This window comes from Haematobia irritans, chromosome 2 (genome assembly GCF_050003625.1).
Source record: "Haematobia irritans isolate KBUSLIRL chromosome 2, ASM5000362v1, whole genome shotgun sequence".
Classification (NCBI taxonomy): Eukaryota; Metazoa; Arthropoda; class Insecta; order Diptera; family Muscidae; genus Haematobia; species Haematobia irritans.
The window spans coordinates 43,377,389-43,396,226 of record NC_134398.1 but is presented as its reverse complement, the minus strand read 5'-3'; the positions used below and the strand labels follow the sequence as shown (position 1 = coordinate 43,396,226).

At 33.5% G+C, this 18,838-nt stretch overlaps 2 protein-coding genes across 2 annotated transcripts; both read right to left on the bottom strand.

Annotated features, from left to right (window-relative positions):
- Positions 1 to 5,066: 5,066 nt before the first annotated feature.
- On the bottom strand, positions 5,067 to 5,971 carry LOC142224100 (uncharacterized). Its single transcript, XM_075293902.1, has 2 exons — positions 5,820 to 5,971; positions 5,067 to 5,746 (listed from the first exon to the last, which is right to left on the bottom strand). Exons 1-2 carry the CDS (start codon positions 5,865 to 5,867, stop codon positions 5,114 to 5,116), a joined length of 681 nt encoding a protein of 226 aa, XP_075150017.1. The 5' UTR covers positions 5,868 to 5,971; the 3' UTR covers positions 5,067 to 5,113.
- A 6,527-nt stretch (positions 5,972 to 12,498) lies between these two features.
- Positions 12,499 to 13,356, bottom strand: LOC142224098 (uncharacterized). Its single transcript, XM_075293900.1, has 2 exons — positions 13,206 to 13,356; positions 12,499 to 13,133 (listed from the first exon to the last, which is right to left on the bottom strand). Exons 1-2 carry the CDS (start codon positions 13,251 to 13,253, stop codon positions 12,651 to 12,653), a joined length of 531 nt encoding a protein of 176 aa, XP_075150015.1. The 5' UTR covers positions 13,254 to 13,356; the 3' UTR covers positions 12,499 to 12,650.
- Positions 13,357 to 18,838: the final 5,482 nt, after the last annotated feature.

The following is an 18,838-nucleotide window of genomic DNA, read 5'->3' as shown; positions in this document are numbered from 1 at the left end:
ATGTTGACAAAATTTTCTATGGAAGTAAAATGTTGACAAAATTTTCTATAGCAATACAATTTTGACAAAAATTTCTATAGAAATAAAATGTTGACAAAATTTTGTATAGAAATAAAATTTTGACAAAATTTTGTATAGAAATAAAATGTTGACAAAATTTTCTATAGAAATAAATAAATTACTTACAAAATTTTCTATAGAAATAAAATTTTGACAAACATTTCTATAGAAATAAACTTTTGACAAAACTTTCTATAGAAATGAAATTTTAACAAAATTTTCTATAGTAATAAAATTTGACAAAATTTTCTATGGAAATAAAGTTTTGGTAGATTACAAAATTTTCTATAGAAATAAAATTTTGACAAAATTTTCTATGGAAATAAAATTTTGACAAACATTTGTATAGAAATAAACTTTTGACAAAACTTTCTATAGTAATAAAATTTGACAAAATTTTCTATGGAAATAAAGTTTTGGTAGATTATTTTTGGCGATATGGACCAATTTTTGTGTAATAAGTCATCGGCTATATATAACTAAAGACCGATATGGACCAATTGACAAAATGTACCAAATTTCAACCGTATCGGATGACTTTTGCTCCTCCAAGAGGTTCCGGACGTCAAATCTGGGGACGGTTTATATGGGAACTATGTATAATTATGGACCGATATGGACCAATTTTTGCATGGTTGTTAGAGACCATATACTAACACCATATACCAAATTTCAACTGGATCGGATTAATTTTGCTCTTCCAAGAGGCTCCGGAGGTCAAATCTGGGGATCGGTTTATATGGGGGCTATATATAATTATGGACCGATATGGACCAATTTTTGCATGGTTATTAGAGGACGTAAACTAACATCAGGTACCAAATTTCAACCGGATCGGATGAATTTTGCCCCTCCAAGAGGCTCCGGAGGTCAAATCTGGGGATCGGTTTATATGGGGGCTATATATAATTATGGACCGATATGGACCAATTTTTTCATGGTTGTTAAAAACCGTATACTAAGATCACGTACTAAATTTCAACCGGATCGGATGAATTTTGCTCCTCCAAGAGGCTCCGGTGGTCAAATCTGGGGATCGGTTTATATGGGAGCTATATATAATTATGGACCGATATGGACCAATTTTTGCATGGTTGTTAGAGGCCGTATACTAACATCAGGTACCAAATTTCAATCGGATCGGATGAATTTTGCCCCTCCAAGAGGCTCCGGAGGTCAAATCTGGGGATCGGTTTATATGGGGGCTATATATAATTATGGACCGATATGGACCAATTTTTGCATGGTTGTTAGAGACCGTATACTAAGACCACGTACCAAATTTCAACCTGATCGGATAAATTTTGCTGCTCCGGGAGGCTCCCCAAGCCAAATTTGGGGATCGGTTTATATGGGGGCTATACGTAAACGTGGTCCGATATGGCCCATTTTCAATACCATCCGACCTACATCAATAACAACTACTTGTGCCAAGTTTCAAGTCGATAGCTTGTTTCGTTCGGAAGTTAGCGTGATTTCCACAGACGGACGGACAGCCGGACAGACGGACAGACGGACAGACGGACGGACGGACAGACGGACGGACGGACGGACATGCTTAGATCGACTCAGAATTTCACCACGACCCAGAATATATATACTTTATGGGGTCTTAGAGCAATATTTCGATGTGTTACAAACGGAATGACAAAGTTAATATACCCCCATCCTATGGTGGAGGGTATAAAAAAGTGTTGTTCCACCAAAACAACGCACGTCATTGATAACGATGGCAAAAAATCATGAATTGGGTTTCGAATTGCTTCCCCACCCACCGTATTCTCCAGATCTGGCCCCCAGCGACTTTTTCTTGTTCTCAGACCTCAAAAGGATGCTCGCAGGGAAAAAATTTGGCTACAATGAAGAGGTGATCTCCGAAAGTGAGGCCTATTTTGAGGCAAAACCGAAGGAGTTCTACCAAAATGGTATCAAAAAATTGGAAGGTCGTTATAATCGTTGTATCGCTCTTGAAGGGAACTATGTTGAATACTAAAAACGAATTTTGACCAAAAAATGTGTTTTTTTTTGTTAGACCGGGGACTTATCAGCCTACCTATTATAGTGGTGAAGGGTATAATACAGTCGCCCGACATTAGATTTTACTTACTTGTTTATAAATTAAATGTTGAAACAACAATTTTTCCAAAATAAAAATTATTCTTAATGCTGTTATAATCCAAATTAAAATGTTTTTATACCCTACAGCATAGGATGGGGGTATATTAACTTTGTCATTCAGTTTGTAACACATCGAAATATTAAGACCCCATAAAGTATATATATTCTAGGTCGTGGTGAAATTCTGAGTCGATCTGAGCATGTCCGTCCGTCCGTCCGTCCGTCTGTTGAAATCACGCTAACTTCCGAACGAAACAAGCTATCGACTTGAAACTTGGCACAAGTTGTTGTAATTGATGTAGGTCGGACGGTATTGCAAATGGGCCATATCGGTACTTTTTTACGTATAGCCCCCATATAAACGGGCCCCCAAATTTGGCTTGCAGACCCTCTAAGAGAAGCAAATTTCATCCGATACGGCTGAAATTTGGTACATGGTGTTAGTATATGGTCTCTAACAACCATGCAAAAATTGGTCCACATCGGTCCATAATTATATATAGCCCCCATATAAACCGATCCCCCGATGTGGCTTTCAGAGCCTCTAAGAGAAGCAAATTTCTTCCGATCCGGCTGAAATTTGGTACATGGTGTTGGTATGTGGTCTCTAACAACCATGCAAAAATTGGTCCACATCGGTCCATAATTATATATAGCCTCCCTATAAACCGATCCCCAGATTTGGCTTGCGCAGCCTCAAAGAGAAGCAAATTGCATCCGATCTTGCTGAAATTTGGTACATGGTGTTGGTATATGGTCTCTAACAACCATGCAAAAATTGGTCCACATCGGTCCATAATTATATATAGCCTCCCTAAAAACCGATCCCCAGATTTGGCTTGTGGAGCCTCTAACAGAAGCATATTTCATCCGATCCGACTGAAATTTGGTACATGGTGTTGTTATATGGTCTCTAACAACCATGCAAAAATTGGTCCACATCGGTCCATAATTATATATAGCCCCCATATAAACCGATCCCCAGATTTGGCTTGCGGAGCCTCAAAGAGAAGCAAATTTCATCCGATCCGGCTGAAATTTGGTACATGATATTGGGATATATGGTCTCTAATAACCATACAAAAATTGGTCTACATCGGTCCATAATTATTTATAGCCCCATATAAACCGTTCTCCAGATTTGACCTCCGTAGCCTCTTGGAGGAGCAAAATTTATCCGATCCGGTTAAAATTTGGAACGTGGTGTTAGTATATGGTCGCTAACAACCATACCAAAATTGGTCCATATCGGTCTATAGTTGTATATAGCCGATCTCCAATCATACAAAAATTGGTCCATATCGGTTCATAATCATGGTTGCCACTCTAGACAAACATAATCTACCAAAATTTTATTTCTATAGAATTTTTTTTTTTTCAAAATTTTATTTCTATAGAAAATTTTGTCAAAATTTTATTTCTATAGAAAATTTTGTTAAAATTTTATTCGGTTCATATTTTATTTCTTATTTCTATAGAAATTTTATTTCTATAGAAATAAAATGGTAGATTATTTTTGGCTCGAGTGGCAACCATGATTATGAACCGAATAAAATTTTAACAAAATTTTCTATAGAAATAAAATTTTGACAAAATTTTCTATAGAAATAAAATTTTGACTAAATTTTCTATATATAGAATATTTTGTCAAAATTTTATTTCTATAGAAAATTTTTTTCAAAATTTTATTTCTATAGAAAATTTTGTCAAACTGAATTATATACGTATTTGATCGATCTTTTTTGATTTAATATATATGGACTTACATACAATTTAGAAGACGGTGTTAGGAGGTTTTAAGATACCATCGACAAGCGTTACCGCAACCCAAGTAATTCGATTATGGATGACAGTCTTTCGTAGAAGTTTCTACACAATCCATGGTGGAGTGTACATAAGATTCGGCCTGGCCGAACTTACGGCCGTATATACTTGTTTTAATTTAAAATAGCTTTGTAGCACTTTTAACATATGGTTTTTTTAACAATATTTTTTGGTGTACTAATATTTATGTGCGTCACTGTATATGTTTTTTTTTTTCGATTTGGGCAACACTGGCCCAAATACCCACATTTATTTTATAAAATCGCCACTGATAAGTCGAAAACTTATAAAAATGACTCAAATTTTCCTATAATTCTAATACACATCTATCGACCTATAAGTCATAAATACACTTTTGCAAAGTTGCCTTAAAATTGGTTCAAGTTTAAATGTTTCCCATGTTTTTCTGATAACATTGAGTTCCACCCCTGGGCATTAGCCGACTAAAATTTTAGGTCTATAGATTTTGTAAAAGTCTAAAAAATTTTTGTCCAGATTGGGTTAGATTTTAATATATGTATATGAGAACATACAAACTTTTATATAGTCCCCAACACATTGGACGGATTTGATATGGTATCAAAAGTATGGATCTACAAAGTGTTACAGGATATAATATATTCGGCCCCCCGTCTTTAGAATTTTCTTACTTGTTTGGCTCTCAGTATGAAAAAATTCTCGCCCACAAAACAATATTTGTGGGAATCCATTACTTCCCGAAGCTTACTCATAACGTGCTCTTTCGATTTGAATGTATTCTGTATTGGTAAGCTGTGGACGACAATGGAACCTACAAGACGGTCGAAGAAGTTCGAAAATGCTCTATGGGAGACATTACTTTATGATAACTCATGTCAAACGCAAGAAGAAGTCGCCAAATCATTGGGAGTTACACGCCAAACCATTTCCCTTGGATGAACACTATTGAGAATGGTTTCAAACCATGCATTCCATCATTATTTTTGACGAAAAGTATATCCACATTCGACAAGTTTATGGTTAACCCGGTCATATCTCTAACATTGACAGTACAGCTGGTGGTAGAAAAATATAAAAAAAAAAAATACAAGAAATACCAAAATCCATTTATTGATCAAGAAAATTTCTTTTTTTATAGCATAAGTTTACGATAATCACAATCATCTGGTAGATAATCAGTTCTAGGTAAAAATGAACGTATTTCCAGTACTCTAGTGATTCCATTATCCTTGTAATGTCGCCGATAAAATTCATCATACCATTGTCTTAGTCTGCTTAATTTGTTTTCTTTATCCCCATTTTCTAATAAGAATCTAACTTCGTCATCCACTCTGTTGACAAATCTTTTCAAATTGTAGTGTCTGATAGTATTCAAATCGGACTTGAAGCGTCTATTGATATCATACCACTGAATGGCTAAATGTGAATCCCTTAAGCCCGATAAAATGTTAGCGATATTAATTATGTTTTCCTGAAGAGATAGCGTTAGCTTGCAAGTTCTTAAATTTGCACTATTCACTAGTAATGCCTTCACTCCTGTGGTAGCATTGGCAAAAGTCTGTGCAAATTTATGGGTTATGTTAGGCGCAAGCCCCTTTTCAAGAATTTCCGATTGGTTCTTTAATATCCATAATTCCAAATCACTTAGGAATTGCTCCACCATGATATATATTTCAGAGGACCATAGAGATCTATGTAGGTTTCTATAGTAAAATTCTGAGAACTGATCTTCAGTATAAACTTCGGCATCGGCTATAGAAAATAACTAAGAGACAAGAGTCATTTATAAATTCGAGAAAATATTTGTTTAAAATAAATTTTAAAAACATGCCACTTACCCATGTTATGGCTAAAAGCGATACTGTTAAATGTATAGCGATTTTCATTGTTTACAAATTTCGAACTAAAAATTCGTGTTTCCAGTTTTATATCTAGATTTATAATCGAAGAAACTATGCAAAGACACGAATTATTCCAAAGTCTATGCATTATTACCATTGACTGATTAGAGTTCATCCATTTGTTTGGATAATGCATATACAAAGGTGCTGTAAACATTTTGCTGGCACTACGATGAACTTCTCAGTAAAAAAAGAGCCGATTTATCTCCATTTTGACAAAAAAAATGGCGATAAATCGGCAAAATTGGCAGCCCTGGTGGTAGCTCTAATTCCGCTCTTTACTCCCCCACTCCTTTCTATAACATATGCAATGTACAATTCTATTACTGTTATTGCTTTAACTCACTCTCTTGCTCACAATCAATGCTGCCGCAATGATTCTCAAACTTATTTTCCCATGCCAGCAGAACAAAAGTCAAACAGCAACAGATGTTCAAACTTACACCACAACTGCGTCAATATATTTTAGAAAATAAACAATTTCTTCTCTAACACTTAATTATTTCGAGAATATAATGTAATTCACAATATTTACAATAAATTTTTTCTTTTTTATACCCTGCGCCACACTGTGGAACAGGGTATTATAAGTTAGTGCATATGTTTGTAACACCCAGAAGGAGACGAGGTAGACATATCGTGTCTTTGGCAATAATGCTCAGGGTGGTTCCCTGAGTCGATATAACCATGTCCGTCTGTCCGTCAGATTTGCTTGAAATTTTGTACAAACATAACACTTAGTCGTATAGTCAAGTGTGCAAAATTTGATTGAAATCGGTTCAGATTTAGGTATAGCTTCCATATATATCTTTCGCCCGATATGGACTTATATGGCCACAGAAGCCAGATTTTTGGCCGAATTTGGTTGAAATTTTGCACTAGGAGTACAATTAGTAGTGCAGTTAAGTGTGCAAAATTTGATTGAAATCGGTTCAGATTTAGATATAGCTCCCATATATATCTTTCGCCCGATATGCGCTTATATGAACCCAGAAGCCAGAGTTTTATCCCGATTAGCTTGAAATTTTGCACAAGGAGTACAATTGTTAGTATAGTCATGTGTGCCAAATTTGATTGAAATCGGTTCAGATTTAGATATAGCTTCCATATATATTTTTCGCATGATATGGACTTATATGGCCCCAGAAGCCAGAGTTTTATCCCGATTAGCTTGAAATTTTGCACAAGGGGTACAATTGTTAGTATAGTCATGTGTGCCAAATTTGATTGAAATCGGTTCAGAGTTAGATATAGCTCCCATATATATGTTTTTCTGATTTCGACAAAAATGGTCAAAATACCAACATTTTCCTTTTAAATCGGCGCTGCTTAGTCGAAAAGTTGTAAAAATGACTCTAATTTTCCTAAACTTCTAATATATATATATATCGAGCGATAAATCATAAATAAACTTTTGCGAAGTTTCCTTACAATTGCTTCAGATTTAAATGTTTCCCATATTTTCTTACTAAAATTGTGTTCCACCACTTAAATTTTGAGTCTATAGATTTTGTAAAAGTCTATCAAATTCTTCCAGATCGAGTGATATTTAAATGTATGTATTTGGGACAAACCTTTATATATAGCAGCCAACACATTTGACGGATGTGATATTGTATCGAAAATTTAGATCTACAAAGTGGTGCGACTATAATATAGTCGGCCCCGCCAGACTTTAGACTTTCCTTACTTGTTATACCCTCCACCATAGGATGGGGGTATATTAACTTTGTCATTCCGTTTGTAACACATCGAAATATTGCTCTAAGACCCCATAAAGTATATATATTCTGGGTCGTGGTGAAATTCTGAGTCGATCTGAGCATGTCCGTCCGTCCGTCCGTCCGTCCGTCTGTTGAAATCACGCTAACTTCCGAACGAAACAAGCTATCGACTTGAAACTTGGCACAAGTAGTTGTTATTGATGTAGGTCGGATGGTATTGCAAATGGGTCATATCGGTCCACTTTTACGTATAGCCCCCATATAAACGGACCTCCAAATTTGGCTTTCGATTGCTCTAAGAGAAGCAAATTTCATCCGATCCGGCTGAAATTTGGTACATGGTGTTAGTATATGGTCTCTAACAACCATGCAAAAATTGGTCCACATCGGTCCATAATTATATATAGCCCCCATATAAACCGGTCCCCTGATTTGGTTTGCGGTTCCCTCTAAGGCAACGAAATTTCATCCGATCCGGATTGTGAGTTAGTCCATATCACGTATGGACTAACTCACAATGTAGAAAATGATTTAAGATACCACAACCCAAGTAATTCCATTGTGGATGACAGTCTTTCGTAGAAGTTTCTACGCAATTACCTCAAATCTACCCAATTAAAAAAATCTTTTTTTAAGTCTTCGGTCGTATTTTTGTGGTTATTTTACACATTTTTGTCAAAGTTTTATTTATATGGAAAACTGTTTCAAAATTTTATTTCTATAGAAAATTTTTTTGCACAATTTTATTTTTATAGAAAATTTTCGCAAAATTTATTTTATTTTATTTCTAAAGAAAATGTTGACAAAACTTTAAATCTATAGAAAATTTTGTAAAAATGTTATATCTATACAAATTTTGTCAAAATTATATACATATAGAAAATTTTGTTAAAATAATTTTTCTATAGAAAATTTATCTTAATTTTATTTCTATAGAACCTTTTTGTCAACATTTTATTTCAATCGGAAATTTTGTCAAAATTGTATTTCTGTAAAAAATTTTGTTAAAATTTTATTTCTATCGGAAATTTTTTCAAAATTTTATTTCTATAGAAAATTTTGCAAAATTTGACAGAATTTTATTTCTATAGAAAATTTTGTCAAAGTTTTATTTCTATAGAAAATTTTCTCCAAATTTTACTTCTATAGAAAATTTTCAAAATTGTATTTCGATAAAAATGTTGTTAAAATGTTATTTCTATAGAAACTTTTGTGAAAATGTTATTTCTATAGAAAATTTTGTTAAAATTTTATTATATTATATTTGTAAAAATTTTGTTTAAATAGACAATTTTATCAAAGTTTTATTTCTATAGAAAGTTTGATAAAATTGTATGTCTATAGAAAATTTTGTCAACAATTTAGTCTTACCGAAAATGTTGTCAAAATTTTATTTCAATAGAAAATTTTGTTAAAATTTTATTTCTACAGATCATTTTGTCAAAATTTTATTTCTATCGAAAATTCTTTGACAATTTTATACCTATAGAAAATTTTATCAAAATTGTATTTCTGTAAAAAATGTTGTCAACATTTTATTTCTATAGGAATTGTTGTCAAAGTTTTATTTTTAAAGAATATTTTGTCAAAATTTTGTTTGTACAGAAAATTGACAAAATTTTTATTTCTTTATACAAGTTTGTCAACATTTTTCAAAATTTTATTCCTATAGAATATGTTCTATAGAAAATTTTGTCAAAATTTTGTTTTCGACAGAAAATTTTGTCAAAATTTTGTTTTGAATAGAAAATTTTGACAATTTTTTTTTAAATATTGTCAAATATTTATTTCTATAGAAAATTCTTTGACAATTTTATTCCTATAGAAAATTTTGTCAAAATTGTACTTCTGTAGAAAATTTTGTGAACATTTTACTTTTATAGAAAACTAGCGTAACCCGGCCCGCTTCGCTGCGCCTTCCGAAGCATATCTGGAGGAATATTTTGCGTTAACTTTCCCATCTAATAAATCGGAAAAAGCAAAAATAGTACACAAGTTTACCACATTAACATTTGCTAAAATGTTTGAAAATGATGCACCCTCTACGTTGGCTGCCAATTTCATGTAAATTTAAGTTCTTTGCTAAAAAGAAGTCTGGCAAAAATCATACAATTATGTACCGAGTTCCCATTTACGGACAACCCTCTACTTTCAATTTAAGAAAAAATAACGGACAAAAGAGAATCCTCTCCCCACCTTCGCTCCACTCCGACCTGATATCGGACTATCACGTACCATATATTAATTTCACAACTACTCGATGGTCCCTATAAATTCTATCGAAGTAAATCGACAAAGTTTATTTCAATTTTCCCCTTCCCCAACTAGATATCGAAAATCATATACTAATTTAAAAATCATGTATAAATTTAATCACCTCCTCCCACGTTCTCTGTAAATTTCAAGTAGATCGGCGTTGTTTAAATTTTGCTCTGTTGTTTTAAAGGGACGTCACTTTCCCCGATACACAATACAATATCGACAAAAACCGTAGTGAATAGCACCCCTAACCTTCCCTGAAAATTCTTGAAACTTTCCTTCAAGTGTGGGGCAAGGAAGGTTGCCTCTTCGTTCATAACCTTCCCCCACTGTCTATGTAAATTTCAAGAAAACTTAAGAATTGTTGTTTTTTTTTGCAGTTTTGGAGGAGGACCTCCTCCCCGACTAAATATCGAAAAGTGATGTAGCGTATCTTTTGTAAACGTCCCAGAAAATGTCAAGCAAATTATAAGCCTAAAGGGGCGGCCACTCTTCCGTCCAAATATCACAAAATCAGGTATCAACTATTAATATCGTAACCTCTCCCCAGTCCTCTGTAAATTTCAAGTAACTCGGTAAAAGTTTAATTGTTTCTCTGTATGTACTTAAGAGAAGCGGATGTCTCCCTATGCCCTTTTTATATTTATTAAAAAATCAGGAACCTGATATAATTTTCATAACCTCACCCATTTTTTCCGTAAAATTTCAGTCGGGGGAGTTTAGTTTTGTTTTCACTGTACTTAAAAAAAAGTCGGGCAAAGGGGTGGTCCCCCTCCCCGACCAAATATCGAAAAGTAATGTAGCGGATTTTTGTCTAGATGCCAACCCCAACATTCAATGAAAATTTCAAGCAAATCGTATAATTTTGTTCCAAGTTTCAAAAAGCAGGGCAAGGGGGAGGTCCCCCTTCCCGTACACATATGAAATCATCAGGTACCCCATATTAATTCCATAATCTCGCCGCATGTTCTCTGTAAATCTCAGATAATTTAGAGAATTTTAGTTTTTTCACTGTATTTAAAAAAAAAGTCGAACAAAGGGGAGGTCCCCCTCCGCCACCAAATATCGAAATAAAAAGTAGCGGATCTTTGTCTAGATGCCAACCCCAATCTTCGATGAAAATTTCAAGCAAATCGGCCAACTTTGGTCCAATTTTCACAAAGTCCGACGAAGGGGAGGTCCCCCTCCGCGACCAGGTGTCAAAAAATGAGGTACCCTATTTTCACCACATGAACGCCCCCTACGATCTCTGAAAGTTTCAAGTAAATCGGTTCAGCCGTTTCGGAACCAACTCGGAACATACTAACAAACAAACAAATAAACAAACATAGATTGAATTTTATATATATAGATTTTGTCAAAATTTTATTTCTATGAAAAATTCTTTGACAATTTTATTCCGATAGACAATTTTGTCAAAATTGTATTTCTGTAGAAAATATTATCAAAATTTTATTTCTATAGAAATTTTTTGTCAAAGTTTTATTTTTATAGAATATTTTGCCAAATTTTGTTATAGAAAAAATTTTCAAACTTTTATTTCTGTAGAAAATTTTATTCCTATATAAATTGTTGTCAAAATTCTATTTATATAGAAATTGTTGTCAAAATTTTATTTCTATAGAGTTATTGTCAAAATTCTATTTCTATATAAAAATTTTGTCAGAATTTTGTTTCTATAGAAAATTTTGTTAAATATTTATTTCTATAGAAATTTTTGTCAAATTTTTATTTCAATTTTATTTCTATAGAAAATTTTGTCAATATGTTATTTCTGTAGAAAATTTTGCCAAAATTTTTTTTCTATAGAAAATTTTGTAAAAATTTTCAAAATTTTATTTCTATAGCAAATGTTGTCAAAACTTTATTTCTATAGAAATTGTTGTCAGAATTTTATTTCTATAGAAATTGTTGTCAGAATTTTATTCTTATAGAAAATTTTGTCAAATATTTAATACTATAGAATTTTTTGTCAAAATTTTATTCCAATTGAAAATTTTGTTAAAATTTTATTTCTATTGAAAATAACATATTGAGAGTTAATTATGTAGACAATTTTGTCAAAATTATATTTCTATAGAAAATGTCGTCAAAATTTTATTTCTATAGAAAATTGACAAAACTTTTATTTCTGTAGACAATTTTGTCAAAAATTTTTTAAATTTTATTTCTATAGAATATGCTCTATAAAAAATTTTGTCAAAATTTAGTTTTCTATAGAAAATTTAGTCAACATTTTGTTTTCTATAGAAAAAATTGTCATATTTTATTTCTATAGAAAATTCTTTGACAATTTTATTCCTATAGAAAATTTTGTCAAAATTTCATTTCTATAGAAAATTTTGTTTCTATAGAATATTTTGTCAAAATCTTATTTCTATAAAAAGTTTTATTAAAATTTTAGTTCCATAAAAAATTTTATTAAAATTTTATCAAATTTTAATTTCTATAGAAAAGTTTGACAAAATGGTATTTCTATGGAAAATTTTGTCAAAATTTTATTGCAATAGAAAATTTTGTCAAAATTGTATTTCTATAAACAAATATACATGCTTTATTTTTTTGGGAGTGTTATGCTGGGTATAAAAGTGCTTACCCAGAGATTAGAAAAATTTAAAAATATACAAACAATCTTAATACCAAAAGTATTTTATTTTCATTTATTTTTTACGTTAATTTTTAGGTACCGTTTGTCGACCGATTATGACTTTTGGAAAAACTGAACCTACTCCATAATCTTTGTAATATCGCCGATCGAGTTCATCATACCATGGCTTTAGTCTACTCAATTTGTTTTTATATCTAATAAGAATCTTACTTCATCGTCCAATGAGTCGACAAATCTTCTCAAATTGTCTTTTCTGATAACCTTCACACCGGTATCAAAGCCTCTGTAGATATCATACCACAGAGTGGCTAACTTGGTATCCCTTAACCTCGATAAAATATTAATAATGTCATCTAAGCTATTTCGAAGTGATATTGTTAGGCTACAATTCTCTTCATTTTCACCATTCATCAGTAATGTCTTGACACTTGCACTAGCGTTGCCAAAAGACTTTTCCAATTCACGGGTTAATTCAGGTGTTAGCCCTTTTTCAAGAATTTCCCCTTTATACAATGACATCCACAATCGCAAATCATTTAGCAATTGATCTACCATGACAAATATTTCATAGGACCATAGAGCTTTATGTAGGTTATAATAGTAATATTCTGAGAAATCATCTTCAGTATGATAAACTTCGGCTTCAGCTATAGAAAATAACTAACAGACAAGAAATATTTATGAATTAGAAAAAAATATATACAAAAAAATTGAAAAAAACATCGCTCTCACCTGCATTATGGCTAAAAGCGAAACTGCTAAATATATAGAGATTTTCATTTTTCTCAAAGTTCGAACTAAAACTGAGTGTTTCTAGTTTTATACCCCGATTTTTTATTCCAAGAAACTATGCAAAGACACGAATAGTTCCAAGGTCTATAAATTATAATCATTGACAGATTAGCGTTTATCCATTGGATTGGGTAATGAATATAGTTACAATGACGCTGTCATTTGTCACCAGCACTATTACGAACTTTCCAATAAAAAAAACACAACATTTCAAAAAGTGTTTGGGATTCCCAAGTTAAAATGCGGAAGTAGTGAAAATTTGGATCACATTTTTAGTAAATTGTAATAGTTGCCTTTTTATCAAATTTTTAAAATTTTGTCACTTCGAACTACCGGTCGGAATGAACTTAGGACGGGATTTTTTATATATCAAAAAAAATTTTTGAAATATTTACAAACATTTCTTAAGATTACATTTATAATGATCAACCTAGTTGATAAGCATTGCTCTTTTACAAAAAAAAAACGTATATTTTGTGTCAAGGTAATCGAAAAAATTGCCAATTTAATTTGATAACTGATCACAAATGTATTTCCCGTCAGCAACAATATAACCCTTTTCAAACAATCACATATCCCTATATGACATCCCTATTTCATCATCTACAAATTTAATGTTTTGAACGACTTTAGCAAAAATATCCAGCTGAACGTGAACATTCAATTCTCCCCCACCCACTCTGTCTATAACATAAGCTAAGTACAATTCTATTACTGCTATGCTTTAACCAACTCTCTTGCTCACAATCAATGCTCTCCCAATGATTCTGATTCTTACTTCTCCATGCCAGTATATCTAACTAAAGCCAAATACACTAACAAACAATAGTCAAACAACAGCTACTCAAACTACAGCACAATCACATCATAGTCAATATTTTTAACAAAATTCAATTTTTCTCTACAAGAATATAACCCATTTAAAGCGATTAAAGAATCGTTTTGTTTCATAACATCATAATATTAAATTTAGCCCACAAAACCCTCGTATACTCTCTTATACTATTGCGTATTTATTAGCGTTGTAAGTCAGGATTTATTATTTTGAATCCCCATATATTTTGAAATCGCAAATCTCGGGATTTATAAAAATCGATCCATAATGACAGCGCTAGTATTTATATATACTATTTTACCCGTCACTCGACAATCGAAGTAACATATGTGTAAGATGGTATAAAAGTCATAGATTATATGGTATTTCAGTGATAAATTTGTATATCCAAAAAATTGACACTAACACAATTATCTGTTAGACAAACCGCTGAAGATTTAGAGATATTATATAAGTACACCAAAGCATTTAGATTATAGGTTTCAATTTGTCAGTAATACTGGCGATATGTGTTAAAAACTTCTCTGTAAGTGGCATCTCACAAAGTTTTTCGCTCAACTATAAGAAATAGGTAAATCAACAATTGGATGAAAATAATAATGGCTTGAAAAAATACTTTCAAGTTTTTGTTTAAAATAAAATCCTTAAAATGTGGCCAAATCAGATTTAATTGTTTTGTATTATAAGCTTCCTCGCCAACTTAGATACATCTCTTAAATATCGGAAACATATCCGTCCCTATTTTTAGCAGGTTATTAGGTTAGGTATTTGTTGTTGTCGTTGTAACAGTTTTTAATGTAATTTCATCCAATTTGTTCTAGGATCTAAGAACTCTGCGAAAAGGGTAGGGTGCGTCCAGAGTGATCTGGTGGTGAGTCGGGTAGGTTTAGCTGGACAAACGAAAAAGTGACAAGTGTCATGTGGCCCTTGGTTACAGATGGAACACACGTCAGCTACGCTGCTATCAATCACTGATAGGTAGGAATTGAGGCGGCTGCACTTGCCTGATCTTAATTGGGCTAAAACCACCCTTGTCTGCCTTGGGAGGTCTCCGAGAAGAGGATTAACCTTGTAGCTTCTCACCGCTTCAACTACAGTATCCTCATGAATCCTGTTCAGATCTGTCAGATATGCTTCCTGATATAGAGGCTCACTTTTGTAACGCTTGATCTCGGGCTCTAGAAGGTGAAAATCAACTCTTGCATTCCTGGGTGGAGGTTGCCTATCCACAAGATGGTGATTTGGATGACAATTTCGATAGCAACCCAGGAGGTACTGCTTTGACAACATGTAATTATGTCGACTCACCGGGATGATCTTGGTCTCCGCATAAAGGTGATCCAGGGGTGTACTGCAGAGACATCCTGTTGCAGTTCTGCAGCGGCAGCGGTCTGACAGGTCTGGATGTTATTCCACTGTGTGTCGCTTGTCTGAGATGTCCACACTGGCGCTGCATCGTTTACCGGCCAATTGTCTTATAGGTAGTCAACAAGGTTTCTTTGTCCGCACCCCAAGTATTGCCGGCAAGTGACTTGAGGACCTTGTTTCTACCGCGGAGCTTGTTACAAATTACAGTGGCATGGACAGACGACTTAAAAAGGCTGTCGAATGTGACCCCGAGTATCTTGGGGTAGTTCACTGTCGGAGTTATTTCGCCATCGACTCTAACATTCAACTGCCTACGAACTTCCGCCGTCCATGTAGTGAACAGCGTGGCTAAGGATTTGTCGGCGGATATCCTCAAATTTCTAGCAGTGAAATAACTGATCAGCAATGTAGACGTTTAAACGATCGCATATGTCATCAACAATGGGTCCGGATGCCAGGATTGTACAGTCGTCAGGTTAGGTATTTAGGTTAGGTTTAGTGGCATTGTTATATTTCAGGCTCAATTATACTACACCAAAAAATGTGAACATACCATGAAAGAAAATTTATGGTTATTTTAGAAAAGTTTAACTAAAATACACTCAAAAAAAGTGGAATTATTATGTTTGGAGAAAGTCTGTCTTTATTCGAATAATTTTTTTAGTACGTTAGTCAAATTAACTACTCGTACTTCTCACAAAATAGTTCACTACTTTTTATACCCTCCACCATAGGATGGGGGTATATTAACTTTGTAATTCCGATTGTAACACATCGAAATATTGCTCTAAGACCCCATAAAGTGTATATATTCTGGGTCGTGGTGAAATTCTGAGTCGATCTGAGCATGTCCGTCCGTCCGTCCTTCCGTCTGTTGAAATCACGCTAACTTCCTAACGAAACAAGCTATCGACTTGAAACTTGCCACAAGTAGTTGTTATTGATGTCCGATGGTATTGCAAATGGGCCATATCGGTCCACTTTTACGTATAGCCCCCATATAAACAAACCCCAAAATTTGCCTTGCAGACCCTCTAAGAGAAGCAAATTTCATCCCATCCGGCTGAAATTTGGTACATGGTACATAGTATATGGTCTCTAACAACCATGCAAAAATTGATTCACATCGGTCCATAATTATATATAGCCCCCATATAAACCGATCCCCCGATTTGGTTTGCGGAGCCTCTAAGAGAAGCAAATTTCATCCGATCCGGCTGAAATTTGGCATATGGTGTTAGTATATGGTCTCTAATGACCATGCAAAAATTGGTTCACATCGGTCCATAATTATATATAGCCCCCATATAAACCGATCCTCAGATTTGACCTCCGGTGCCTTTTGGAGAAGCAAAATTCATCCGATCTGGTTCAAATTTAGTACGTGGTGGTAGTATATGATATTTAAGAACCATGCCAAAAGTGGTCCATATCAGTCGATAATCATATATAGCCCACATATAAACCGATCCCGACATTTGGTTTTGGAGGAGCAAATTTCATCCGAGTCAGTTGACATTTAGTACATTGTGATAGTATATGGCCGTTAACAACCATGCCTAAATAGGTCCATATCGGTCTATAGTTATATATAGCCCTCAGATAAATCGACCCCAATCACACAAATAATGGTCCATATCAAGTTCATAATTGTATATAGCCCCCATATAAGCGACCCCAATATTTCAATTCTGGCACCCTACGTACCGTGCAAAAGTCCATATCGATAATTATTTGTAGACTTACCAACACATACCTTTTTTGTCTAATATATACCACGTTTGGACTAACTCACAATTTAGAAAACGATTTAAGCTACCACAACCCAAATAATTCGATTGTGGATGACAGTCTTTCGTAGAAGTTTCTACGCTATCCATGGTGGAGGGTACATAAGATTCGGCCTGGCCGAACTTACGACCATATATACTTGTTAATTGTGTCAAATATTAAAAATGCCCCTTCAACAGATGTGTTTGAAAAAGAATGTCATTACATACGTGCTTGCACGCACAGAAAAAACATGTTTGGACATTGTTGCCGCATCCATTTAATGCTTATCTAGAGTAGACAATTATCGCGAAAACCATGTATTTTTTCTTTGAAAAAATAATTTTCGAGCGGAGAAAAATATATGTTGGCAATAAGTATTTAAATGGTTCTCAAATGCCGCAAACATGTTCTATTATTTAAATGATAGAATTTGGGACCATTACATGGTCGGGAAAATCATGACCATTCAATTTTTTACTTTTTTGCAGAGAAAAAAGTATTTTTATAGGTTACGTATAGACATGTCTACAACCATTACATGGCCATAAAGACCATGTACATTGTTTTCGTGACCATTTAATTTTTTAATTTTTTTGCAGCGACAAGAATTTTATAAAAACATTGAGCAGGTACACACGATTTTCATTTTGCGCGTCAGTCGTGTGTTGATTGTTTCTTGGAATGGACGGAGCATACGGGATTACTGTGCTTTGTGTTAATTTATTTATTCAGAAGTGGCACGTGGTTTTATGTGAACACAAAAAGGAAAGTGTTATTGGAAAAAATGTACCTGTTTTTTGTTCTGGATTTTGATATATGGAATAATTTATTTTTATTTGCAGTTACATGATGTCTGCGTTGGTACATTTGATGGGCAGGAAGTAATTATGGAATGATTTCTTATCATTGAAATTGAACCAAAATAGAGTGTGTAAAAATATGTGATGTTTGCTTGCACGACATTGTAAATACAAATAAACAATGAATTAGATTATAAATAAATAAAAACCAATACATACAGTTAATTTTGTGTTTTCTTTTCCCAAGTGACGTCTTTTTTTCGACGACGAAAAAAGTTTTTTTTTTTCATAAAGATCAAAACATTTTAGGTTGCGACCATGTTCTTTTAACTGGAAGAAAAACATTTTTGACGAGTACCATAACATTTTAGATCGTGACCATTGTCTTGTAATGGAAACAAAATTCTTTTTATCAATATAATAGCATTTTAGATGAGGACAATTTTATTTTTCTTAGAACCATGTTCACTGAGCCAACATGATTGCAGGTGACAATGTTACATGGTCGCCGCAAAAATAGCTCATATCATATTATTTTGCTCTTCGAATATGATTGTGACAATCACGTTTCTTCTCTGCGTGTGTATTTAGGAACATAGGTTGACTTCCCTTATTTTTTTTCTCAAAATTCATGTCAGAATTGGTTCAAATTTTGTTGAGAATTTCTCCACTTTATAAGGTCTAAGATATTTTGTTTACCCCCAATAATCCCCCCAAATAAATGTTACCACTAAAAATCCCCCTAAACGTGTAAAAAACCCTAAATTTGGGGGGTGGGGGGAACCCCAAAACCTGGC

Excerpts from the sequence above, each read along its gene's own strand:
- LOC142224098 (XM_075293900.1), bottom strand. The coding sequence starts at position 13,253 with ATGAAAATCTCTATATATTTAGCAGTTTCGCTTTTAGCCATAATGCAG. Across the intron at positions 13,134-13,205 it reads CGCTTTTAGCCATAATGCAG|TTATTTTCTATAGCTGAAGC; the intron begins GTGAGAGCGATG and ends CTTGTCTGTTAG.
- LOC142224100 (XM_075293902.1), bottom strand. The coding sequence starts at position 5,867 with ATGAAAATCGCTATACATTTAACAGTATCGCTTTTAGCCATAACATGG. Across the intron at positions 5,747-5,819 it reads CGCTTTTAGCCATAACATGG|TTATTTTCTATAGCCGATGC; the intron begins GTAAGTGGCATG and ends CTTGTCTCTTAG.